Source organism: Salmo salar, chromosome ssa20, assembly GCF_905237065.1.
Source record: "Salmo salar chromosome ssa20, Ssal_v3.1, whole genome shotgun sequence".
In the NCBI taxonomy this organism is placed as follows: domain Eukaryota; kingdom Metazoa; phylum Chordata; class Actinopteri; order Salmoniformes; family Salmonidae; genus Salmo; species Salmo salar.
In genome coordinates this window covers 21,481,043-21,502,989 of record NC_059461.1, presented here as the reverse complement: position 1 = coordinate 21,502,989, position 21,947 = coordinate 21,481,043, and the positions used below count along the sequence as shown (strand labels likewise).

General features: G+C 43.4%; 1 protein-coding gene across 13 annotated transcripts in view; it reads left to right on the top strand.

Moving 5' to 3' along the window:
- Positions 1–21,947, top strand: part of LOC106579918 (nuclear receptor corepressor 2) — a 142,321-nt gene that overhangs the window by 70,029 nt on the left and 50,345 nt on the right. For 9 of the 13 annotated variants that reach the window (XM_014160310.2, XM_014160306.2, XM_014160313.2 and 6 more), the window contains exons 5-11: positions 59–247; positions 6,659–6,775; positions 10,852–10,908; positions 12,285–12,337; positions 17,004–17,070; positions 18,093–18,265; positions 18,491–18,587. In XM_014160310.2, coding sequence (XP_014015785.2) covers positions 59–247; positions 6,659–6,775; positions 10,852–10,908; positions 12,285–12,337; positions 17,004–17,070; positions 18,093–18,265; positions 18,491–18,587 — 753 coding nt within the window. The remainder of the gene's footprint in view (positions 1–58; positions 248–6,658; positions 6,776–10,851; positions 10,909–12,284; positions 12,338–17,003; positions 17,071–18,092; positions 18,266–18,490; positions 18,588–21,947) is intronic. The other 4 variants (XM_014160311.2, XM_014160305.2, XM_014160309.2 and 1 more) reach the window with 3 other exon arrangements.

Genomic DNA, 21,947 nt, shown 5'->3' with positions numbered 1-21,947 from the left:
CGCGCCCGGCCCCCAAGTTTGGGAACCACTACTCAATGTCACCTCTATCTCCCTCCAGGACCGGGGCAGCTCCATGGGGAAGCTGGAGCCCATCTCCCCCGTAAGCCCGGCCCAGATGGACCCTGATCTGGACCTGGTGCCCGCCCGCTTCTCCAAGGAGGAGCTCATCCAGAACATGGATCGTGTGGACCGGGAGATTACGATGGTGGAGCAACAGATCTGCAAGCTACGCAAGAAACAGGTACAGGTACCGTACAACCATGGGTTATAGGTCCTCTTCACTACGGTTTGTTTGGTGCTTGTCTGTTTGTAATTATGAGACTGTGTTTAGATAATGGTTTTTGATTTGGTACCAATTGCAGTCAGGTATCTCCAATCAATCAATCAATCAATCAATCAATCAATCAATCAATCAATCAATCAATCAATCAAATGTATTTATAAAGCCCTTTTTACACCAGCCTAAAACCCCCTAACGGCAAGCAATGCAGATGTAGTAACACGGTGGCTAGGAAAAACTCCCTAGAAAGGCCAGAACCTAGGAAGAAACCTAGAGAGGAACCAGGCTCTGAGGGGTGCTGGGTGGAGATTATGACAGAACATGGCCAAGATGTTCAAACGTTCATAGATGACCAGCAGGGTCAGATAATAATAATCACAGTGGTTGTAGAGTGTGCAACAGGTCAGCACCTCAGGAGTAAATGTCAGTTGGCTTTTCATAGCCGATCATTCAGAGTTAGAGACAGCAGGTGCGGTAGAGAGAGAGAGAGAGATCGAAAACAGCAGGTCCGGGACACGGTAGCACGTCCGGTGAACAGGTCAGGGTTCCACAGCCGCAGGCAGAACAGTTGAAACTGGAGCAGCAGCATGACCAGGTGGACTGGGGACAGCAAGGATTCATCAGGCCAGGTAGTCCTGAGGCATGGTCCTAGGGCTCAGGTCCCCCAGATAAGAGAGGAGAAAGAGAGAGAATTTGAGGGAGCATACTTAAATTCACACAGGACACCGGATAAGACAGGAGAAATACTCCAGATATAACAGACTGACCCTAGCCCCCCGACACACAAACTATTGCAGCATAAATACTGGAGGCTGAGACAGGATCTATATACTTTATCTTCTAAGGATTACCTAAGTGTCTATCTGTGTCATTATTGCTCATTGAGCCTGAATGTTTCTTTGACAGTGCGTGGCCTACACTGTGTGTTTACTGTCAGCTTGTTCTCTGACAGTTCCAGCAGTCTTCCTGAAAATGCTCCCATCTGTGGTTAAATCCATTATCCCTCTCATTGCCTGTCTTCAGTGGGTTTTCACACAGTAAAGCCTTGAGCCCAGACATGGCTATATTGCTGTAATTATTGTACTGAGCTACTACTGTAGTTAGGGCTCACTCAGCCTGCCACAGTGCTCTGCTTCATGGCAGTTACTTTCTCTTCTCCTTTAACTTTCTCCTCTCTTCCTTTTTTAGGAGAAATGTAGGTAAAAAAAATCCACAAGCCATAAATAACAGCTCCCCCCGGGGGAGAGGAGGATTATGGCGGAGGTTTTGTGACTGTTTAACCACTCGTATTCCTTCCTCGCCGTCTCCCTCTTGGCTGCCTGCCACATCATGTTTTATAGAATTAGTCACAGGCCTCGCTCCAACCCCCACCACCCTAGACCATCCACTCTACGCAAGCGTGCCGATATCTCCAGCCTTCCCTACCCATCTCACGTCTCTTCTCTGGCTGGCACTCAACATGCTTCTTCTTAAATCTAGGCCACCTGCAACCCATGACATGACCCGCTGTGGGAGGGGAAAGGGTAGGGCTGGGCGATATATCCAATTCATTTGATTAATTCTATTTAGTTTTTGCCCAATATTCCAATATGCCTCTATCTCAAGAATGTATTTTCTTTTTTTTCTTTTTTTCTTTTATTAGAGTTTATGTCTGCTTATTCTAATGTTGTCTTTTAGGTCTCGTCTCCTTTGCGCCTTCTGTGCTGTGTGCACCTTCCCATTTACACCAGAGATCTGTATATAATGACGACATGCACATGTCTCCTCCCTAATAATGGGATTCATTGTCCCAAAGGCGGGAAGGCAGGTGACAAGCTTAGGTCCAAAATAAGGCCATAAAAACGCGTTGGGCTTATTTTGGATGGATTTTAGTGAGAGTGAAACCTTCCTCTATGGTTTACACACACCAAGCCCCTGTCGCTCACAATAACAAAGAGGAGAGATCACTTCTTCCTCTCTGACAAGCGGTTTCAACTCGCTATTTGCATTTGAGGTTTGGTCCAACAGAATGGGTCCTATGGACACCGAAACACATTGAGACATTATTTTACTGTAGTAGAGGAGAAGTTAACCTTTATCTAACAATACCCTTTATGGTTCAACTACTCAAATTGCGCACAAAGCAGAAACTACTAAAACGACCGTATCAATGAACACGGATTCGGGAAAATGAATGCTCAGTTTGTCGCACACATTCAAGTACCGCTAATATCATTTTAGCCAAAGACTGTTATACTAGCTGTCCAGTCTGTTTTATAATTGTGCAATAAGCATAAAACGGTTATAAAAGGAATTGGCAACTCATTCTCGTTCTGAGAAATGAGGTAGGCCACTTGATTTCAACATTTGAACAAAGTGGATAGGCTAGCATGCTGTTCAAACAGTTGAAGGACAGAAGGGTGTGTTCATAACAACTCAACTGTTATACTTTGTTAGCTAGAAAATAGATCCAAGTTGGTTAAACTGGAAATCCTAAGCTGGCTACTCACTAACATGTGGACTTGTGCTTGAGAGCTTGTTCATGAGACCTGGGTTAATTCTCTCTAGCCTAATGCCTGCTACAAGTTAGTCATTATTAGTGAATGTGCATTAGGCATGGTTCTGGTCATTTCTATTTATAAAAAAGGTCATTTTCATAGACCGACTTAAAAGCCAGATCAGTGATTATTGCACGAAGCAGGTTAATGGTTGTGGAAGGCTTATATTCAGCCTAGGTATATCTTCATAACCCCTAAATTCATTAGATTATTGCTGACTGTTTGCAGTGTATTTGACCTTTTAATTGTACAACAAAGCGTATTTATTTCTCTCTCTCTCTCTATATATATATTTAATTTAATTTATTTATTTATTGTGAATAGCCTATAAGTTTGAAAAAATCGAGCCAGCGGAGGAGGGATGGGCTGCGGTGGGCGGCAGCAGAGAAGAGAGCGAGCGTGGTGAGGCCCAGTGAATGATTGAGAGAGTAAGCTCTGCTACCTAGAAAAATAAATCAAACCCCCCTCCCCTTCCCTCAACACACGCTATGTTTTTTTTTTATGGATGTTTTCTTTTTTTAACTATTCACCCCCCCTCCCCCTGCCATAGTGCTTTCCTCCACACAGCTTTCCAAGCATTAAAACATCTGGAGCAATTAAGTAGTGTGGTAAAACTTTATTTAAAGAGTTCTGGCAGAGTGTGGGGCTGGGGATCAGGTTACAGACAGCCTGTGTTGTGTCAGCCAGGCTCAGGACGGCTAGTTTATTTTATTTTACTCCATGGTGGGTTTAGGAAGAGAAGGGGGTTCTGCGAATGTTTGTTTTCCTCCCCAGATGCTTATCCAGCCCGATTGGGGCACAGGATGATCCATCACGCGCCATTCTGCTGTGGATCCTCTGGGGGCCCAGGGCCAGCTTTCTCTCCCCCTGCTGAGCCCCTGGCCTCTTTCAGGGGAAGGGAGGGAAGAAGGGGACTGGCTCTAGTGTAGATCACCTCCCAGCACAGCAGGCAGCACACTGACAGGGAGTCCCAGCTCCCAGTGAAGCTGCTTCACTAACACCCCTGGCTAGGCCACTAACAGACCTGCAGCCACATACAACCAACACTGCCCCTAGTCTGTTTATGCCAAATGTCTTATTATTCCTACTTACCTATCCTGTTTATTGGAGCATCATACATTTATTCCACTTCAGAAATGTTACTTGAAGATGTAATCAACCGTTATTATGTCAGTTATTGGTGATCTACGATTGTGCCTTTGCACTGAGGAGTCCATAATGTCACCACTTAATACACGTTGTGAACGTAATGGATCAGTTCAATGGACGCTGCCATGACCACTGTGCCATTGCTTTGACTATGTTTTGGCAATTGTTACATAGGAGCTTAACTGGGAGGAAAGATGTTTAACATGCTTTTTACATTTGTATCACAAGCAATTTTTGTGCAATTCATGATGACATTTGCAATAGTAGGCCCTTTTTAGGCCTATACATGCTTCCAGTAAGACACTGATCTGTGAACCGTACATGATACAGACAACATATAGGTGTTAATATACTCCTTAGTGTTCTCTCAAAAAGGGAGTAGGTCTGGATTCTGAAATGCACATTTTCACATTCCTAAAAAATATTAATATCTCAACTACCCTTTTTGGTTTTTACTTATTTAAAAAAATATATATTTTACTCTACAAACATGTCAAATTTCCAGAATGGACTCTGGTACTTTTAATGATATGACCCATTTTATACATACAAATGGACACTATAAGCCATTAACCAATCATAGCCCTCCTTTAGAATTGCAAGTTCAGCAAGTAACCAGCAGAGGGAGTTTTCTTTGAATCCATTTTCCCATTCACTGTGTTGGTGGTGCTGATAAAATTGATCATACCTTCAGAATTAGCAGAGAGCCCATTCGGGAAATTTGATTTACATGTAGAGTATATTGTTCCAAACAATATGTCTTAAAATGAACCAAATAAATAAAGGGTCATTTTGAGATTCATATTTTTTATGTTTAATAAATGAATGTGATTCCCCCACCCCTTCAGAATCAAAGCATACTCTATATTTCTGACTCAGAGCATACTATAAGGAGTATAATTACACCAAGATGTTATCTGTATCATGTACAGTTTACAGATCATAGGCTCATACTGGAAGCGTATAGGTCTAAAAAGGGCCTAAAATGGCCTCTTTCATCACGATTTTCTCAAATGGTTTGTGATTCAAATGTGAAAAGGAATTTAAAAACGCCTTGTTTCCAATGAAGTTTCTATGTGGGAATTGCCAGAACATTCTGAGATACCAAAAATATGTTCCGCTCCCACTGGTGTGGAATCGCCCCCAAATGCTTTGTCTTCTCAGTTCTACCTTTACTCGCTCTCTTCTCTGGCATGGGGCCGGCCCTGGCTTTGTTTACTCCATGTTGTGGTAAACAGAATTAGAATACTGTAATTTAATAGGATCTCTGTGGTGGTAAGTTAACTCCCCTGGGTCCAGTAAATCAGAGGGTTAACACTAGAACCGATGGGCCTTTCAGCCTATAAGTACCCGCTTGAGAATGTTGTCGGGCATCCCCTTGAGCATACACATCAGATTCATAGCAACCCACAAGGCACCAACGCTTAATAAATTGTGCATAAACAATTGTAAAGGATGAATTGCATGACGAAATCGTCTATTCGTGGATATAGTTCATGAAAAGATATTAAAACGAGTCATTTGTTTGGATAGAGCCAGGGATCTGTTTTGTATTATTCTACAAAGGCTTACTGCAACATGTATAGCCTATTTTGTTTCCCTTCCAATAAAAACATTAGTGTAATACATCTGATCAATTGTATTTATAGATTTGACTAGTAAAAGAGTTTATAGTAAGTAATACAGTCCAGTTACAGCTTCTCACAGGCTCAGGCACGGGAGGCTCAACGTCAACGTCCGAATCAGATGAAGACCCCACATTTGATCATTCAAATTCAATCACCTTCCTCGCCCTCACGCTCAACATTCAGTCCATTTAAATTCAACTGGGAAGTCACGTCTCAATGGTCAGTTTCGGGTTTCTGTCGCCCCCATTCATCCGTTGACGTCATTCATTCAGTGAGGAAAGCAGCAGATTTTGTCTTGGCCCCTTAAGGTAGTAATCGCTGTAAAAAACAACAACAGGGAAACAGCCTCTAAATACATTTCTGTTTGTGATTGTAAAATTCTGACAACTGAGCAATGTACCAGGATGTAGCTTTTTTTCTTCAGATTTGTTTTATTTACAAAATCAAACATAAGTGACCGTTGTCCTATTTGGTATTCATACGGATCCCCATTAGCCACTGCAAAAGCTTCAGCTACTCTTCCTGTGGTCCACATGAAACAGGACATGATACATAGTACAGAACATTCTTAGTCATGGACCGAAATGCATAGATTTAAAACGTCACACAGCCTACATATCAGTACATACACACTATCTAGGTTTAATATATAGTACAGTGCAAATTACAACACAAGATATATAAAATGGCTGCATCTCTTCACAGTCCACTTTGTGCAGTAAGGTGTTCTTTTATCTGTTTTTTTTTTAAACAGGATGTTCAAGTGTTAAGCTATTTACAGTTAATAGGACAGTTAGGCTCATCACTGCTGGAGATGAGGAGCAAGAGGGGGAGGAGCTACACACTACTTGAGTAACCTTTCTCCACGCAAACAGAGAAGCACAAAGGTGCTGCAGGATCGGGCCTTTTGCCTTTGTTCAGGGCTTGTGATCATAACCTTTTATCTGTCATCTTTCTCTTGCATGTTCTTCTCTCCCAATCTGATTTAAAGGGACATCTTGTCTGCACACTGTTCACCAGTAACCCTGTGTGTCTGTGTGTGTGTGTGTGTGTGTGACCTGTAGCAACAGCTAGAGGAGGAGGCAGCAAAGCCCCAGGAGCCGGAGCGGTCCATGATCTCCCCTCCACCCAGCGAGGCCAAGCACCGTAGCCTGGTGCAGATCATCTACGACGAAAACAGGGTCAGTACCATCGTACACACACACACACTTACTGCTTTCTCTCTGTGTAATTATCTGCATCTCAATCAGTGCTTGGGGCTGGAATTGCTGTAATCAGTGCTAATAACGTCACTGTTGGCTAATGTTAGAATACACATAGCAAGCTCTCCCCTGTGTCTCATTGAGTACGTTTACATGCACCCTAATAATTCGAAAATCAACTGATTATGGCAATAGTCGTGCTTATCTTAATCAGCCTAAGGTCAAAATCGACGTAGGCATAAACCGATTAAAACAGCTGGTTTTCTGAGAAATCTTTAGAATTATTAGTACATGTGAACAGCTTAATCGGCGTTCCGGCGGTGTTTTTGATCTGTGCATGTACCGTAGCACAAGCCTCCCTCTTATGCGCTTGTGAAGTGAATTCTGACAGAATGCCTCTTAGAAATAGTTTTCACATACAAACTTTATATGTCCCAACTCTGAATCAAGTAGGCTTCACAAAAATAACACGGTTATTTTACATTACGTTTATAGAATGTTTATTTTGATTGGGGATTTCCTGCACCAATCCCGTCAGGTAGCCTGATTTCAGATGTGTCCGTGTAAACAGGATTATTAGGGAATGTGATCTTCTTGCAAAGCATCTAAACATTTTAAACTATATTAAATGAATCTGACTATCCACAATCTAATTGTGTGCATGTAACCAACCATCATCATTATGGCCTTTAGTTGTTGGCGTGATGGTGATCTTTTTGGTGTCACAGAAATGGGTTGAGATTGAGACGGAAGCTGTGGAGGAAGTAGAGTGGGAGCATCTGGATGAAGTGCAGAGAAAGTCTCTGACAGCTCTTTGATGATGAAACACTAGTATGGTATACTGTCACTCTGCTTCTCCCTCAAAAAATAGGAATCCTGCTGTTTGAGAACTTAATTAACAATTTGAAGGGCACATGGAACGTGTTTTGTTTTGCTATGACCATGATTGATATTCTGTGAAGAGATAAAACTCTGAGCTCTGTCATTGCTATTACTTGGCTCGACAGCACCGTCAAATTCTACTGTCAGTAGAGAGGTGGAAAGGCTGTATTAGAAGGTATTCATCCATTAGCCTCCCAGTAATATTGAAATACCAGGCAAAGTCCTCCTGTCTGATTGTGTAGTCTGCCAAACGTCAGCATCATTTAGCAGGTGAAGCATTTTCTTTTTTTTGTCTTTAATTAAATTTAAAAAAAAATGGAATGTAAAAATGTCATACAGGTTTACGTCTACCAATGTAGTTTGTTTTGATGAGTAGGATATTATGTAGTAGTAGTTAAAACATTAATTTCCAATACTCTTAGTCCACCTAGTGGTGAGCACTGCTCCATGCATACACACAACTGTATAAAAATGATTGTGTAGATTGCAATGGTATATCGTTGTAGGGGGTCTTCTCCCACTCATCATACAGACTCCAGATGGTCCCCTGTATGTCCAGCAGCATACCACCCTGCATCCCACTGCTGGCTTTCTTCTGAAGCTAAGCAAGGTTGGTCCTGGTCAGTCTCTGGATGGGAGACCAGATGCTGTTGGAAGTGGTGTTGGAGGGCCAGTAAGAGGCACCCTATCCCAATGCGATACTGATACTCCCTGTATATAGCTCCACATTGATATGGTACTGGTACTCCCTGTATATAGCTCCACATTGATCTGGTACTTGTACTCCCTGTATATAGCTCCACATTGATCTGGTACTGGTACTCCCTGTATATAGCTCCACATTGATCTGGTACTGGTACTCCCTGTATATAGCTCCACATTGATCTGGTACTGGTACTCCCTGTATATAGCTCCACATTGATCTGGTACTGGTACTCCCTGTATATAGCTCCACATTGATCTGGTACTGGTACTCCCTGTATATAGCTCCACATTGATCTGGTACTGGTACTCCCTGTATATAGCTCCACATTGATATGGTACTGATACTCCCTGTATATAGCTCCACATTGATCTGGTACTGATACTCCCTGTATATAGCTCCACATTGATCTGGTACTGGTACTCCCTGTATATAGCTCCACATTGATCTGGTACTGGTACTCCCTGTATATAGCTCCACATTGATCTGGTACTGGTACTCCCTGTATATAGCTCCACATTGATCTGGTACTGGTACTCCCTGTATATAGCTCCACATTGATCTGGTACTGGTACTCCCTGTATATAGCTCCACATTGATCTGGTACTGGTACTCCCTGTATATACAGTGGGGAGAACAAGTATTTGATACACTGCCGATTTTGCAGGTTTTCCTACTTGCAAAGCATGTAGAAGTCTAATTTTTATCATAGGTACACTTCAACTGTGAGAGACAGAATCGAAATCACATTGTATGATTTTTAAGTAATTAATTAGCATTTTATTGCAGAAATTACTGCACAATTTCGTATATATTATGATGTAACCAATATTTCAATTTTCTTTCGACGGAAAATGCTTCTTTGACTTCTGTTGGGAAAGAGCAGCGCAGTTAGTTTTCTGTTCAAGTGCCAGTCCTCCTGTCTAAGCGCTAGGGGCATGTTGGAAGTGGACTGGCCTCACTCACAATCACTGGTAATCTCATGTCAGATGTCATTGGTTGAGATGGATTTGAGGAGGAACTGTAGCATGTCAAAGCTCCATGTTGATCAACACGGTGTTGTCATTACCCCTCTTCATTTAGTTTACACCTTTATCCCCTTTGTTGCTAATGCCCTTGAGTATAGTCTTTGATGTCCTTAATCTGACAAATACAATTTATGGCAGATGTATAGGCTGCATTGCAAGTCTTTATCAGTACAATATGGTGGACATAAAGGGAACAGTCCTAATCAGGAAATGGCAACATGTAGAGACGTTTCCAGTTCTCCCTCTTCTCTCACTCAGGATTAAAGCCTTGTTAATTGCTGTTTATTAAACAGTCCTTAAAAAAAGTTATATTAGTCATCTGCAGAATGTTATGCCTTCTCTGTGATGAGGAAGCATCGGAAACAAAGGAAGGAAGAAAGAAAAAAGTACGACCATGGGGGGGAGCCAGAGAGAGGGCGACAGCGCCAGAGAGAGAGGGCGACAGCGCCAGAGAGAGAGGGCGACAGCGCCAGAGAGAGAGGGCGACAGCGCCAGAGAGAGAGGGCGACAGCGCCAGAGAGAGAGGGCGACAGCGCCAGAGAGAGAGGCGACAGCGCCAGAGAGAGAGGGCGACAGCGCCAGAGAGAGAGGGCGACAGCGCCAGAGAGAGGGCGACAGCGCCAGAGAGAGAGGGCGACAGCGCCAGAGAGAGAGGTCAGCAGGTTGACGTTTGTTATGCATCTTGCCCTAGAGGAAGAACTGAGCAATTTCTGCTAGATGGGCTAGATGAAAACAAAAATGTGATTTCTGGTTTTAATTTAAGGTTAGGGTTAGGCATTAGAGTTGGCAGTGTGCTTAGGGTTGGAAAAAAAGCAGATTTTGTGGCTGTGCCAGCTAGTGACCACTCTGCAGAGCTGCCTCCAGAACAACATTCAGGGACACTGCACACAGCACGTGACATGGCTAAATATAAATGTATAGAGCTCAGCTGAGTAGAGGTCATCTGTGATAGAGGTACAGAGATGGGGTTGTGCTTCTCTTCTTCACAATCACTGCCGACCAGTTCTGTTTTATCTCTTAAGCTTGTGTAGTGAAACCTCAACCTGAGTGCACTGCAAAGGAGAGATCTTTCTCTGTTTTATCAGATGTTCCTTATGGAGAAGCACTGCAGCCATACAGTCTTGTGCGCACTCTGTCCCAGTGTCTCACTCTTTCTCTTGCTCTTCTTCCCCCACTCTCCCTCACCTGCTTGCTCTCGCTCTACCTCTCTGTCCCTCAGTGTGTGCCCGGGGAGGTGAGTAATCTTTTCTCCGGTAGGAGAAGAGAGAGGGAGCAGATCCAGTTTTTGCCTTGTGTTAAAAGCTCTAAAAATAGTTGCTGAACACAGTGCCCATCCAAACGTCATTCATTGAGTGAGCAAGCTGCTGCGTTGCCTTGGTGATGGGAGACGTGAGGCTTTGTAGTTGATATGTGCTGAGTATGTTTGTGTGTTCTCTCCTCAGAAAAAGGCAGAGGAAGCTCACTGGATTCTGGAAGGACTGGGACCTCGAGTAGAACTGGTGAGCCTCTGCTGTTTTCTCACCTCTTAATGGTCATCTGAATAAAATATCTAACAACTTGTATTATTTGACCACGGGGAGGAGGGACAAGTAGCAGGGGAGAAGGGTTAGAGGGAGGAGAAAGAAAGAGGGGGAGGAGTTTGTCGGAATTGAAAGATGGCCATGTGTAGCAGGGCGTGTAGCAGGCCCTGGAGACGGCCGAGGTGGGTTTCGTTCTTCTGTTCAGGGATGAGCGTGAGAGATGGACGGGCAGAATGATGCCGCTGTCTGTCTCTGATGGCTAGGAGCCAGACACGGCCAGTGTTTCATCAATGAGCTGTTGCTGTCTGGAAGAGAGGATCTTACTCACAGTACTGTATATTATCAGTGGGAGTCAGACATCATACTTGCTCTTTATAAGCTGATTTGGGTTTGACAATAATACCTAATGTTCGCTTCAGAAGAGTTTTGTCGTGAGCAGCTGAAAATCTAGTGGAGAACAACAAGTTCAGATTCAAATGTTTGACCCATTGGAAGGTGTTTGTCGTTAATTGGTTTAATCGACTTTTAAGCTCCCTTGTGTCGGGAAATAAAAATATGTTTTGTTTGTTTTGTGGCAAAACTAATACAAATTGTACACAAAGATGGTTTTCTTCGCTTATGAGTCTGTTCTCTCTGTACAGTCCAGTCTGTTGAGAAGGGCTGAACTAGGGTGTCATGTCCTCGTTGTGCCCACTGCTTGTCGTTGTCAGCTTGGCACAGCATTAACAGTTATATACTGTCATGGAGCAAAGAGCTTTGTTTCACTCTGTCTCATAGACATTGATTTATATGGGCTATTGATTGAATTAATAATATATTCAGTAATAAGTGAATATAATGGTTGAGTTATTGAATGGTGGTACACCAGGGTTTTCCCCAGGAATTTTTAAGGTGGTACTGCTGAGTACGCCGGGGGGAGGTCCGGATGGGGGTAAACTCAACATATTTTCCCCTTTTTTAACATCTGTAACTGCCATTTCCAGCAATCTAGAGCAAAACATTGCCTTAAATGATAACAAAACTTACATTCTTCGGGGAGAACCGTGTACACAATGTGAGCCAAAACCTTTTGACAGACCTTTCTCGGTTTTGTTGATAAAACATGTATAAAACAGTATGAATTCACAACATTTGTCTTATGTCAGACTCTGTTCAACATCTTGTAGGTAGAATGTAATGGGTAAATTGCGTTGCTGCATTTAGCGTAGTAACTTTGCAGTGTGCAGGGAAGTAGTGTAGAAGTTGTAAACAGTATGTTTAACCCTCTAGAGTTGATGTTCCTTGCTGCTGTGAAACAGGATTCTCACTTCTGGCAGCATCACCTAACCTTTTCATCTGTTTCTTCTCTCTCCCAGCCTCTGTACAACCAGCCCTCAGATACCAAGCAGTACCATGAGAACATCAAAATGTAAGTTAGCCCGCCCTCTGGGGAAAGGGACTGGGTTTATGTTAGTGTGTGTGCGTGTTTATGTCTATGTCATCTGTCGCTGTAGGCTCAGTGTGATTGCTATGGTCCTAAATGCCATTACTGCGCCCCTCATGTGCCCCAGAGATTCCCATCCCAACAAACGGCCACAGAGAGGGAATCACGTGGCGTCGACCACGTGTATGGAGTCTTTATAGCCGTGATAATGTGCTGAAACAATTCTTTAACCGTGCTTTCTGTGACAACCCGTTGAGATCATGTTTCTGCGTAAATGACTTTATACAGTCATAAAATGAAAATCATTCACTTAAGTTTAACTTATAAATGTAATGCAGAAAGTGCAAATGTGTTAAGTAAAATGGCCGCTTGAGGTTTAGCTCTTAGTTGTCAGTGGAGAATGAGTTAGATGGTATGCCACCAGACTTCCTGACCTCTTACCCTCACTGCCACTCTGTCTCTGCTCCGTTTGATCCTTGCACTGTTTGATCAGTATTATTGCCTCAAAGCAATTAGTAGAGTGTGTGTGCGTGAGTGTGTGTGTGCGTGAGTGTGTGTGTGTGTGTGTGTGTGTGTGTGTGTGCGTGTGTGTGCGTGTGTGTGTGCGTGCGTGCGTGTGTGTGCGTGCGTGTGTGTGCGTGCGTGTGTGCGTGCGTGTGTGTGTGTGCGTGTTAAATACCGCAGAATAGCTTTGATCTACCACAATTGACTTCTTTGTGCCCCTAACCGGTTTGATAACCTTGGCACCTGTCCCTGGTAAGAAAGATGAGTACCTTGGATTCATGGACACCACCTCTACATTTCTCAGGAATACAGTACATGCTTAGTATTGGACAAAAGAAACTTTAGAAACGGACCAGAGCAGCTAATCTCTCCCTCCACCACCTGGTGTCCGGAGCACAATGCCATCTCTGTCCTTATACGACTTCATCTCTCAGCCCTGGTCTGGCCTGCCAGCCAGAGACGGCATAAGTAGGGGCACGGGGTTGCGGGGCGTGGCCGCACCCCCTGGTTTGCGCACCTTTTGAAGTTCAGATGGGAACAGGAATAGTAACTGAAGTCTGGACACTGACTGTAGGCCTCACATGTAGCCTATTATAATATTAATTCCAAGACGAACTGAAATACAGTACTATCAGAAACATGTTGGATCGTTTTCACAGTCCTTAAAACCAGTCAAACCAGAAATTTTGCACAGAAAATGTCCCCGTTCACTCACTAAACGTCCACGCTCCGCAAGAGAAGCAGAAATTATAGAGAGAACTTTACCAATGTCAAATAGATGGTTGATGATGCATTCATTTGATCAGTTTATTATATTATTCTGGTGCGCAAGGCTATTTAATTAAGATTTTTCTGATTCCAAGACCACATTTTTTTTATCTGAAAAATATGTAAATGAGGCATAATAAAAGATGAACACAGTTAATGACAAGATAATTCCAGACTGTGCAGTTGTGCTTATTTATGACATAATAGTCACGTTCTCATTAAATAATCTTAATATGGCAAGAAAATGAGGCTTAGTTAATTAATTTAGACTTATTTTTCAAGATATTGATATAGCCTAGCTGATAAAACGGCACGGTTTTGATTTGTCAAGTTCAAATAGAGTATAGTCTTGCACTTCACGATGCATCATCAATGTTAAATATCTTAATATTCGATTTAAACATTACAAAACATTAAGATCACCTGCTCTTTCCATGACATAGTGAAAGCTATGATCCCTTATTGATGTCATCTGTTAAATCCACTTCAATCAGTGTAGATGAAGGGGAGGAGACAGGTTAAAGAAGGATTTTTAAGCCTTGACAATTGAGACATGGATTGTGTATGTGTGCCACTCAGAGGGTGAATGGGCAAGACAAAATATTTAAGTGCCTTTGAATGGGTAATGGTGGTAGGGGCCAGGCGCACCGGTTTGTGTTATCAACTGTGGGAAGCATTGGTGTCAACATGGGCCAGCATCCCTCTGGAACGCTTTCGAAACCTTGTAGAGTCCATGCCCCGATGAACTGAGTCTGTTCTGAGGATAAAAGGAAGGTGTTCTTAATGTTTTGTACACTCAGAGTATATCGTCCAATAACACATATGGAATCATGTAGTAACCAAAATAGTGTTAAACAAATCAAATATATTTTAAATTTGACATTATTCAAAGTAGCCACCCTTTACCTTGATGACAGCTTTGAAGGAGTAACCACATATGCTGAGCACTTGTTGGCTGCTTTTCCTTCACTCTGCGGTCCAACTCATCCCAAACCATAATGCCTGGAGGTGTGTTTTGGGTCATTGTCTTGTTGAAAAACAAATGATAGTCCCACTAAGCGCAAACCAGATGGAATGGCGTATCACTGCAGAATGCTGTCGTAGCCATACTGGTTTAGTGTGCCTTGAATTCTAAATAAATCACAGACAGTGTCACCAGCAACGCACCATTACTCCTCCTCCATGCTTCTTGGTGGGAACCACATATGCAAAGATCATCCGTTCACCTACTCTGCATCTCACAAAGACACGGTGGTTGGAACCAAAAGTCTCACATTTGGAATCATCAGACCAAAGGACAGATTTTCACCGGTCTAATGACCATTGCTCGTGTTTCTTGGCAAAGCAAGTTTCTTCTTCATATTGGTGTCCTTTAGTAGTGCTTTCTTTACAGAAATTTGACCATGAAGGCCTGATTCACACAGTGTCCTCTGAACAGTTGATGTTGAGATGTCTGTTACTTGAACTCTGTGAAGCATTTATTTGGGCTGCAATTTCTGAGCCTGGCGGTCCTCATGAGAGCCAGTTTCATCATAATGCTTGATGGTTTTTGCGTCTGCACTTGAACAAACTTTCAAAGTTCTTGAAATGTTCCATATTGACTGACCTTCATGTCTTAAAGTAATGATGGACTGTCGTTTCTCTTTGCTTGTTTGAGCTGTTCTAGCCATGATATGGACTTGGTCTTTTACCAAATAGGGCTATCATCTGTAGAGCAGCCCAACCATGTCACAACACAGCTGATTGGGCCAAAACGCATTGAGAAGGAAAGAAATTCCACAAATTAACTTTTAAGAAGGCACACCTGTTAATTGAAATGCATTCCAGGTGACTACCTCATGAAGCTGGTTGAGAGAATGCCACGGGTGTGCAAAGTTTATTTTGATTTAAAACTTTTTACTACATGATTCCATATGTGTTATTTCATAGTTTTGATATCTTCACTATTATTCTACAATGTAGAAAATAGTAAAAATAAAGAAAACCCTCGGAATTGAGTATGTGTGTCTAAACTTTTGACTGGCACTGTACGTGTCTGAGTGTGTGGGAGAGTGAATCTGTTTGTTTATATAGGAACATGTTTCGATGAAGAGGTCACCATGTCATCTTACAATATCTTTAGACTGCTTCTGTGCTGTTGCCTTCTGCTACACACACACACACACACACACACACACACACACACACACACACACACACACACACACACACACACACACACACAGGCATGTGTGGTGACTATGGCATCCAAGCTGGCCGTCAAGTATGGACAACCACCCCAGTTCCCAACTCATTACATTCAGTCTTACATGAAAGGTATTTTGGTTTCCACAACAGCATAAATATCTCTGACTCACAGGTCAGCCCACATGTTAGAGCGGTGTGGGCAGAGTGTGGCACGCATGGAAATTTGGTGAAGTCACAGCTCGGAGGTGTGAAGAATGACCTTCCAGCCCCTAGACAGTAGCCATCCCCCTCCAAACCACACACACACACTGCCTGCTTCTCCCCTGTCCACCTCTAACGTCAGTATAGAACTCTGTCTGTGTTTTGTTTTAGTCCGTCTTGTATTCGATCTAGTATCTCCGCCTGTATTGTGTCTATGCACACTGAGTGATTTTTGTGTGTGTGAATCAATGTTCATATTGGTCTCAGTATGTGTTTATTTTAATATGAATTTAGATGTTTGGTTATATAGAAACGTGATGATGGCAGTGTCTTTATGTTGTGATGAGGAGGTCACCGTGTCCACTTACAGAATCTTTAGACTGCCTCTGTGCTGTTTTCTGCTTGACGTGCGTGCGTGCGTGCGTGCGCACACACTAGTACAGCCTTCCTTACCTCCTGCTGTCTGTCTGTCCTTGCCTGTGACCTGGGGGCCTGGATCCTAGCTGATGTGACTCACGGTGAATTAGATGGCACGTGACCTTACAACTGACAGGAATAAAACGTCATCTTTCACCGAAGGCCGAGAGAACGGATGAAGCAGCTGCCTAAGCAGATTACTGCCCTGGCCTTCATTTGAAGCACTCTGGCTGGTTCGCCATTCCCGGGCCGAGCCAGACCAACTTTAAAAGTCTGGCTCCTCTTTCTGTCCACCCCACCCCCCCTTTGAAACGATTTGGTGTTTATCGATTTAGGGACCGGAATTGTGTGCCTGTGTGTGTGGGGGTTGTAATAAAGTTCATACCTGGACAGCAGGACGTGTAAGCTACACTTTGCGGGTTAGAAATACACATTTTTCCCAAACTGCCATAAAATTGTATTCAAATCTTTGTTGATTTTCCTCTGTTTCCTTCTATCAATCTTCTCTGTCTTACTGTCCCTTTCATTTATCTTTCCTATGTATCCCTCTTTCTCCTTTCTTCAACCTTCACAGAAACCAGGCGATGAGGAAGAAGCTCATTCTTTACTTCAAGAGGAGAAATCATGCTCGTAAGCAGTGGGTGAGTACAGAACAGTGTGCTTCTCTGCTGGGACTGCTCTATGACCGATGACTAGATGTTAACTGGGCCAAGGAGCTCCTTGAAGTGTGTCCATGATCCACAGACTAAAGGGAAAGGAGCTCTGGGCCCTTGTGCCTGTTCTTTAGTAACACTGTAGCAGTAGCTACTTCGGCTTTTGAAAAATGAAAGGTAAAAAAACTGAATAAAGGAGATGTCTCGCTGTGATTCAGCTCTCCCAGGACTTTCTTCTTCTCGGTCACATCAAGTCTGCTTCCTGTCTGGTGGTGGTAGATGGTACAGAGATGGTAGATGCTACAGGACACTGCTCGCTCGCTCTGTCTGTGTGTCAGTGATTGAGCAGGACCAAGGCAGCGGGCGGCGCTAAAAATAACCCTGCCATCGATCGTCCAGGCTCTGATGTCAGAGTTAGGCAGACATCCTCAATCACCCGCCCTGACAGAAAGTCTTTACCACAAATCAAGCCCTTACTTTTCCTGTGGAATATATTTCCACAGGGATACATTATATGTAATAACCATGTTTCACATCAGAAAATGACATCCTCAACAAAGCAGGAGAATTGGGAATAATTTAATAGTTTCACAGTTACACTAACCCTAAATGCAGAAACCATATCTAAACTGTAATTTATAGAGAGGCACACCTACCGCCCCATGGTGTTATTTGCCGGCCCATGTGCTGCAGGGTCATATATCCACCAGTCATGGTGTGTAGTGTAAGTAGAGGTTCCAGGCCAGCTCCAGGCTGGAGAGGGGAGCGCAAGCTGGAAAAGACATGGGCAGCTGTTTTAAGAGGCCTCAGAGAGCTGTGTCTCCTCCAGGGTTAATGGTCTGCTTTACAGCCTGCCCCGCCGAGCAGCTGGGAAAACATGGAGCTCCGTTCTGGCCATGACTCAAGATTAGACTCAGTCCCTGCAGAAGCACAGCACATCATGGCGCAAAAAAGGGACACAATTTGTATTTTGGAGGAGTTGGTTGTATGAAGTCCCCCCCCCCCTTCAGGAACAGAAGTTCTGCCAGCGCTATGACCAGTTGATGGAGGCCTGGGAGAAGAAGGTGGATCGCATTGAGAACAACCCCCGGCGCCGGGCCAAGGAGAGCAAGGTGCGCGAGTACTACGAGAAACAGTTCCCTGAGATCCGCAAGCAGAGGGAGCTGCAGGAGCGCATGCAGAGGTGAGTCAAGGCCTGGGGCTTCCTGCGCCTTCATATACTAGATTGGGAGTCTAGTTTACTGCATTTGTCAAAACATTAGATGGAGTGATTCCAATCTGATTACGTTGAGTTGTTACTTGGTTACAGTATGGAGGGAAGTGTGTGTGTATGATGTCAGAGAAGGAGGATATCCACTCCTGTACATGCAGTGTGTTGACATGTCCTCTGTGTTCCCCCGGTGGGGAGTAGCCGGGTGGGGCAGCGTGGAGGGGGATTGGCCTCGTCTTCAGCCCGCAGTGAACATGAGGTCTCTGAGATCATCGACGGCATATCAGAGCAAGAGGTGAGCTCTTCCAAATCAAATCAAGCATTATTTCTGCAGCACATTTCAGACATGGAAAGCAACACAATGTGCTTCACAGGAGAAAAACAAATAAAAACAATGAAATGGTTTACTGCACAACAAACATAAGAGGATAAAAAACGAAAGAATAACAATAAAAACTGAACTAAAAGGCACCCGAAGGAAAAGCAAAGCTAAATATTATTTTTTTTTAAAGATCTCTTTTAAATATGTCCACAGTTTCGCACCCACAGCTTTGGGGTGCACAATCATGGATTGATTTAAAAACAGTTGAAGAATCTTAAAAGGAATTCTAAAACTCACAGGCAGCCAGTGCAGAGACCTTTTAAACCGGTGTAATGTGTGCTTTCTGTCGGGTCAGTACCCGTGCTGCAGCATTCTGTATGTTTTGCAGTTGACGAATGGCTTTCTTGGGTAGACCAGACAGGAGAGTATTACAGTAGTCAACCCTGCTTGTAATAAAAGCATGTATGAGTCTTTCTGTATCAGCCTGAGAGGGAAACGGACGCACCTTGGCAATGTTCCTCAGGTGGTAATAAGCTGTTTTGGTCACATTCCTAGTGTGGGATTTGAAATTGACTTCAGAATCTAAAATATACCTAGGTTTTTTACCTGGTGTTAGTGTTATTCCCTGTGAATTAAAACATGATTCTCTTTCTGTGCTTCGCCTGTGAACAAAGTGAGGAACAATACCTTGCAGTTCTTCAGATATGCATTAAAAACTGTTTTGAAGGTGGTGGGGATAGGATCGAGAAGGCAGGTAGAAGTCTTAAGTTGTGATATCACTTTCCTGAGCACATCTGTGTCAACCAGGGAAAATAAATCCATAGTGCCTTTGCGTGGTAGGCTATAGCACATATCAAACTTCTCATCAGGTCTTGCTTGACTGATACCCAGCCTAACGTTTATCTTATATCTGAAATATGCCACAAAGGAAAGTTCACAGGTTTGCGAGGGTAGGATTTATCAGGCCATCAATGGTCGAGAAGAGCACTCAAATTATTCTGATTATTAGTGATCAAGTTAGAAAAATTTGCCCGTCTGGCATTTCCAATTGCCTTGTTATATATGCCAAGTTTCTCTCTCAGAATATCATAATGGACCTGAAACTTTGACTTCCTCCACTTCCGCTATGCCTTTCTGCAATTTATCGTCAATTGATTAGTTTCCTCACTCATCCAGGCCTCTACATTTGGATGTGGCCTTTTTCAACTTTACTGGAGCTATGGCGTCAATGGTTGCCCTGAATTTGCTATTAAAGTTATCAACTAAATCGTCACGAGGAAGTCAGGATAGGTGACGGAGTAACTTCAGAGGTAAGATGGTGTTTCTTAATAATGTGTTCAGCATTACCCTGTGCTATGGGCAACAAGGTAGTAAAAAATCCACAGTGGTGATCAGATAAAGCAATATCAAGTGTAGAGGATATGTCAATAGAAAGCCTCTTGGTAATAACCAGGTCCAGAGTATGGCCGTGGTGATGGGTGGGCCCAGTAACATGCTGGATAAAGTCCATAGAGCTCAAAAGATTCATTCATTCAATGGTCTTGGAGTCGGTCTCTTTGTCAACATGAATATTAAAATCACCCAACACCAATGATTTTGTCATAGTTCTCAAGGACAATAGACAAAAGCTCTTACACTACTTCACCTCCCTCTTTTTTCCTCTCCCTCCATCGTCTTTCTCTTCTGGACCCGTCATTCCCTATATCTCTCCCTCTTTAGTGCCCTTTCTCTCACTCATGAATATACAGTGTTCTTGTCATGCGTGTTGCTTGACCCTCTCAATCACCAATTTCTTTGTCACGTGAGGCTGAATGACAGTTACTGTAGCTGCGTAACACTTATAACTAGTTCAGGAAGCATGTGATGTGGCCTTTTTAGTATCATGGCCCGGAGAAGATGGCTGACGTTTTACATGCTCCTGACCAAATGTGGGGGTTTTTTTGTTCGTTTTTTTGTTGCGTCGTTTGTAACTGATTTATTAAATTTTTTTACTTATTCTGGGGCATAATGTTGCTGCCTCCGTCTCTTATGACTGAAAATAACTTCTGGACATCAGAACAGCGATTACTCACCACGAACTGGCAGAAGCTTTTTTATTTTTATTTAATGAGCCCGACGTGAAGGACATACTGCTTTCCCGGGAACAGGCCCAAATCCCTGTCATTTGCGTGAAGAGAAGACAGAGATAAAGAGGACGGAGGCCAGGCTGCCTTCTGAGAATTCGTTGGCGATCGAATAAACCCCCACTGCCTTCCGTTCTACTAGCTAACATGCAATCATTGGAAAATGAAATCGACGACCTAAGAGGAAGATTAAACTACCAACGGAACAGTAAAAACTGTAATATCTTATGCTTCACGGAGTTGTGGCTGAACAACGACATTATCAGCATTCAACTGGCTGGTTATACGCTGTATCAGAAGGATAGAACATCGGCGTCTGGTAAGACTAGGTATATTTGTACACAACAGCTGGTGCACGGTATCTAAGGAAGTCTCGAGGTTTTGCTCGCCTGAGGTAGATAAGCTGTAGACCACACTATCTACCTAGTTTTCATCTGTATTTTTCGAAGCTGTCTACGTACCACCAACGAGCGATGCTGGCACTAAGACTGCACTCAATGAGCTGTATACCGCCATAAGCAAACAGGAAAACGTTCATCCAGAGGCTGCGCTCCTAGTGGCCGGGGACTTTAATGCAGGGAACCCTATATCCGTTTTACCAAATTTCTATCAACATGTTATATGTGCAACCAGAGGGAAAAAAACTCTAGACCACCTTTACTTCACACACGGCGACGCGTATAAAGCTTGCCCTCACCCTCCATTTGGCAAATCTGACCATAATTCTCTCCTCCTGATTCCTGCTTACAAGCAAAAATGAAAGCAGGAAGCATCAGTGACTCAGTCAATAAAAAAAGTGGTCAGATGAAGCAGATGCTAAGCTACAGGGCTGTTTTGCTATCACAGACTGGAATATGTTCCGGAATTCTTCCGATGGCAATGAGGAGTACACCACATTAGTCATTGGCTTCATCAATAAGTGCATCAACGACGTCGTCCCCACAGTGACCGTGCGTACATACCCCAACCAGAAGTCATGGATTACAGGCAACATTCGCACTGTGCTAAAGGCTAGAGCTGCCACTTTCAAGGAGCGGGACTCTAACCCGGAAGCTTATAAGAAATCCCGCTATGCCTTCCGACGAACCATCAAACAGGCAAATCATCAATACAGGACTAAGATCGAATCGTACTACACCGGCTCTGATGCTCGTCAGATGTGGCAGGACTTGCAAACCATTACAGACTACAAAGGGAAGCACAGCCGAGA